The sequence below is a fragment of the Sprattus sprattus genome (assembly GCF_963457725.1).
Source record: "Sprattus sprattus genome assembly, chromosome: 20".
NCBI lineage: Eukaryota > Metazoa > Chordata > Actinopteri > Clupeiformes > Clupeidae > Sprattus > Sprattus sprattus.
In genome coordinates, this window is record NC_137918.1 from 10,873,777 (window position 1) to 10,878,701 (window position 4,925).

At 42.1% G+C, this 4,925-nt stretch overlaps 1 protein-coding gene across 1 annotated transcript in view; it reads left to right on the plus strand.

The window, feature by feature from the left end:
* The window catches only part of tfap2e (transcription factor AP-2 epsilon), a gene marked incomplete at both ends in the record, with an annotated part of 7,353 nt that extends 6,058 nt beyond the window's left edge, over positions 1–1,295 (plus strand). The window contains 3 exons of the mRNA XM_080859369.1: positions 1–33; positions 768–903; positions 1,019–1,295. The exon at positions 1–33 is cut by the window's left edge and continues 86 nt beyond it. Coding sequence (XP_080715495.1) covers positions 1–33; positions 768–903; positions 1,019–1,295 — 446 coding nt within the window. The remainder of the gene's footprint in view (positions 34–767; positions 904–1,018) is intronic.
* Positions 1,296–4,925: the final 3,630 nt, after the last annotated feature.

Below are 4,925 nucleotides of genomic sequence, written 5' to 3' on the forward strand. Positions count from 1 at the left end.
CCAACGTCACTCTCCTGACATCACTGGTGGAGGGTAAGCAGTTAGCAGTTGCCTTCTGAAACTCTTAAGCACACACACACACACACACACACACACACACACACACACACACACATACACAAACACACACACACACACACACACACACACACACACACACCATACACACACACACACACACACACACACACACACACACACACACACACACACATACACAAACACACACACACACACACACACACACACACACACACACACCATACACACACACACACACACACACACACACACACACACACAAAAACACAACAGTGACACATCACACACACACACACACACACACACACACACACACACACACACACACACACACACACACACACACACACACACACACACACACACACACCAAACACGCACAGGTACATGTATTCAGATGAGACACCATCCATCTCATTTGTCACATCACATCACATATTTAAACTCTTATAGCTACTAGTGTGTGAAGTGAGGTGTGATCATATTTAATTGAAATGTATCTAAAAATGAAATTAATTGCATAGTGTAACTCCCTATTCAACATTGGCACACAAATTAAGAAAGTTAAAGCTACTAAGCTAAGCCATAAGCTTTCTCCTTTACTGTGATGAGCCTGAGGGCACACCCAAAACACCAATACAGTGCATCTGGTTGTGACACTTGTACACACACACACTCACCACACACACTCTCACCATCCACCATGCTGCTCTGTGGCTCCACAGGTGAGGCGGTGCATCTTGCTCGGGATTTCGGTTACGTGTGTGAGACGGAGTTTCCCGCCAGAGCCACGGCAGAGTACCTGTGTCGCCATAGTGACCCTGAGCTGCCCACAAGACGGAGCATGCTGTTGGCCACCAAGTAAGTCACCCACGAACTCTCAAACTAACCCCAAAAACCCACCTAACCTAACTGCTGCTGGTCCCTGAAGTGGTACACCTACATATCTCTAACCCTTTCTCTCTTTCTCCATTAGGGAGGTGTGTAAGGAGTTTGTGGAGCTGATGTCTTCGGACCGCTCTCCTCTGGGGGCGAGTCGTCCGGTGCCGTGCCTGGAGACGGGGGTCCAGAGCAGCCTGACCCACTTCAGTCTCCTGACCCACGGCTTCGGGGGCCCGGCTATCTGCGCAGCTCTCACAGCCTTCCAAAGCTACCTGCAGGAGGCCCTCAAGTACCTGGACAAGAGTGAGGGCGGCGGCCGGGGCCACGAGGGCGGCAGGGGCCACGATAAGGAGCACAAGCACCGCAAGTAGGACCCCCCCTCACTTGGAACCTACAGACTGCCCTTCTTCCTGCCTGATGAAAAACAGAGCAGTGCTTAAGTGTGAAGTGTGTGATTGATGAAAGGGTGCAGCAGTGCGTTTCCAGAGACAGGTTTGAGGTTGGGTGTGGCACACACTCAGAACCTCCAATAAACACACACACACACACACTGCTGCTGCTACTGCTGCTGGGGGATCATACCGACGAACTCACACCCGAAACTCATAAATGACCTCAATGGTGTCCCCGTCATGCACATGCAAGTGAACTGCTGGATGCCCGTGCATGTGTGTGAGTGTTTGATCCTGCTGAGTAACTCTGGGCACAGACTCTTAGCAGGACTTGGCAGCTAACAAACACGATCAAGTTTTTGGGAGCAAAATAAGGATTTAGTAAATTTTGTGTCTTTTTTGTACTTCCTGTTGTATGATTATTATTTATGTTATTACTGCTGTTCTTATTATTGTATTACACACATAAATGTAATATATTATTAAAGTTGGATGACTGAGCTCTGTCTTTCATTTGTTTTCTCATCAAATACTATGAGCAGCTTCCCCACCACATCAAATGTAACATGAAATCCAGGACAATCAAAATGTATTTATTTTCTACACAAACTTATACAACTTTCATGATTGTCAGAAGTATAATTTTCAACTAGCAGTAATTTTGTATGTACTACAATATAAACTAAATTACAGGAATATTATGTATTATATACAGTATATATATATACAGCCGCGGAAAAAATTAAGAGACCACTTCAAAATTATCAGTTTCTCTGGTTTTACTATTTATTGGTATGTGTTAAAGTAAAATGTACATTTTAGTTTTATTCTATAACCTACTGGCAACATTCCTACCAAATTTCAAATAAAAATATTGTCATTTAGATCATTTATTTGCAGAAAAATGACAATTGGTCAAAATAGCAAAAATGATGCAGTGTCTTCAGATCTCGAATAATGCAAAGAAAACAAGCTCATATTCATTTTTAAACTACACAATACTAATGCTTACACTTAGGAAGAGTTCAGAAATCAATATTTGGTGGAATAACCTTGATTTAAAATCACAACTTTCATGTGTCTTGGCATGCTCTCCACCAGTCTTTCACATTGCCGTTGGGTGACTTTATGCTACTCCTGGCGCAAGAATTCAAGCAGCTTGGCTTCTTTTCATGGCTTGTGACCATCCATCTTCCTCTTGATCACATTTCAGAGGTTTTTTATGGGATTCAGGTCTCGAAATTGGGCTGGCCATGACAGGGTCCTGATCTGGTGGTACTCCATCCACACCTTTACTGGCCTGGCTGTGTGGCATGGAGCATTGCCCTGCTGGAAAAAACACTTCTCAGAGTTGGGGAACATTGTCAGAGCAAAAGGAAGCAAGTTTTTCTTCCGGGACGACGTTGTACTTTGCCTGGCTGAGGTTTGTAAAAGACCATAAGGATTGAAAAAAGCGGACTGGAGGGTCTTCTAGTTCGTCTTCTCTGATGAGTCCAATTTTCAGCTTTGCCCAACACATGGTCATCTGATGGTTAGACGGAGACCTGGAGAGGCCTACAAGCCAGAGAGTCTTGCACCTACTGTGAAATCGGACTCATCAGAGAAGACGAACTTAGAAGAACCTCCAGTCCGCTTTTTCAATCCTTATGGTCTTTTACAAACCTCAGCCAGGCAAAGTACAACGTTGTCCCGGAAGAAAAACTTGCTTCCTTTTGCTCTGACAATGTTCCCCAACTCTGAGAAGTGTTTTTTCCAGCAGGGCAATGCTCCATGCCACACAGCCAGGCCAGTAAAGGTGTGGATGGAGTACCACCAGATCAGGACCCTGTCATGGCCAGCCCAATTTCGAGACCTGAATCCCATAAAAAACCTCTGAAATGTGATCAAGAGGAAGATGGATGGTCACAAGCCATGAAAAGAAGCCGAGCTGCTTGAATTCTTTCGCCAGGAGTAGCATAAAGTCACCCAACGGCAATGTGAAAGACTGGTGGAGAGCATGCCAAGACACATGAAAGTTGTGATTTTAAATCAAGGTTATTCCACCAAATATTGATTTCTGAACTCTTCCTAAGTGTAAGCATTAGTATTGTGTAGTTTAAAAATGAATATGAGCTTGTTTTCTTTGCATTATTCGAGATCTGAAGACACTGCATCATTTTTGCTATTTTGACCAATTGTCATTTTTCTGCAAATAAATGATCTAAATGACAATATTTTTATTTGAAATTTGGTAGGAATGTTGCCAGTAGGTTATAGAATAAAACTAAAATGTACATTTTACTTTAACACATACCAATAAATAGTAAAACCAGAGAAACTGATAATTTTGAAGTGGTCTCTTAATTTTTTCCGCGGCTGTATATATATACACACACATATATATATAAATTATATAGGAATATTATTCAAATACAAACTTTTAAAACCTTTGTCAAATAAGCATCAGCTAACTGTCCGACAATCAGCCAAACAAATTCAACAAATTCTGACCATAAGCCCTTTCTTACCCTATATAATCTTATTATAATGACCTATCAAAAAAATATAAATAATAAAAAAATATATAAGCACCTGTTTACACAGACAAATCGGCGTTCACACGGAAATGCTGGAGTTGAGTGGTTAAAACTGCTGTAAAGACATCATGGAGCAGGCTTTTGTGGCAGAAGACAGAAGTCGAGATCGAGTTACAATCGCGCACTTCGCCATAACCCTTCGTTTGTGTAAAGTTACCGTTTTGAAACTTATAATAAACTTTTCACGTCAGATTTGCTAATATAGGCTATTGCTGACACTTTTAAAAACCAGGTTTGAACAGTGGTCTAATGCAAATAGAATAAACAGTGATAGATTAAAGTGTGGATGTTAATGTTAATGTTATGAAGTGACGCAGTGGGGTTAAAAAGGGTTCAGGCTGAGGTTGCCAGGCGTTCACGTGGGGCAATTATGTCCTCAGGTTAGAAAGTGTGCAGATCGGACATTTAAACGAACACGTATCCACTGGCTGGTTCGAATCTACCCACTCTGGAGACTGGATTCAAAGGTTTGCCCATTCAGTGACCTAACCGCTGGGGTTCGGGTGAACGAGATGCCAATCCGACAACATTTCGTTCTGCATTCAGGCAATCCAGGCTCCATGGAAACAGGCCCTAAACCAAGGCAAACATTTTTAAATCACTGTTACCGGTCTCTTTTGAGAGAAACATACAAACAGGTGTCGTTCTAGTTTGTAGTTTCAAGTATATTCATATAACCTAGCATATACCAGGTCATTTGACTCACAAGTCCTTTAAACTGTAATAAATCCACAAATATGAGTGTGGGAATCCACTCTGACTGTATTTCTAAATGATGACGTTTTAAACGCAGACCAAAAGACAATAGGCCATTTTCTCAGCCCTTTCAGAAAGGTGGCTCCATGCTGGGGGATGAAACAAGCCTCACCTGACTTACTTACACGTAACAGTTAAAGTGTCTACAAGCTCTTTGTGAAATCATAGTCTAAACATCCGTTCTGGATTGTCAGTCCCTCAGCAAATGTAACAGAGTGCATTAATTACACATTTCATGTTCATAGTATATGATTGCTTTACACCATTTTTTTTCATA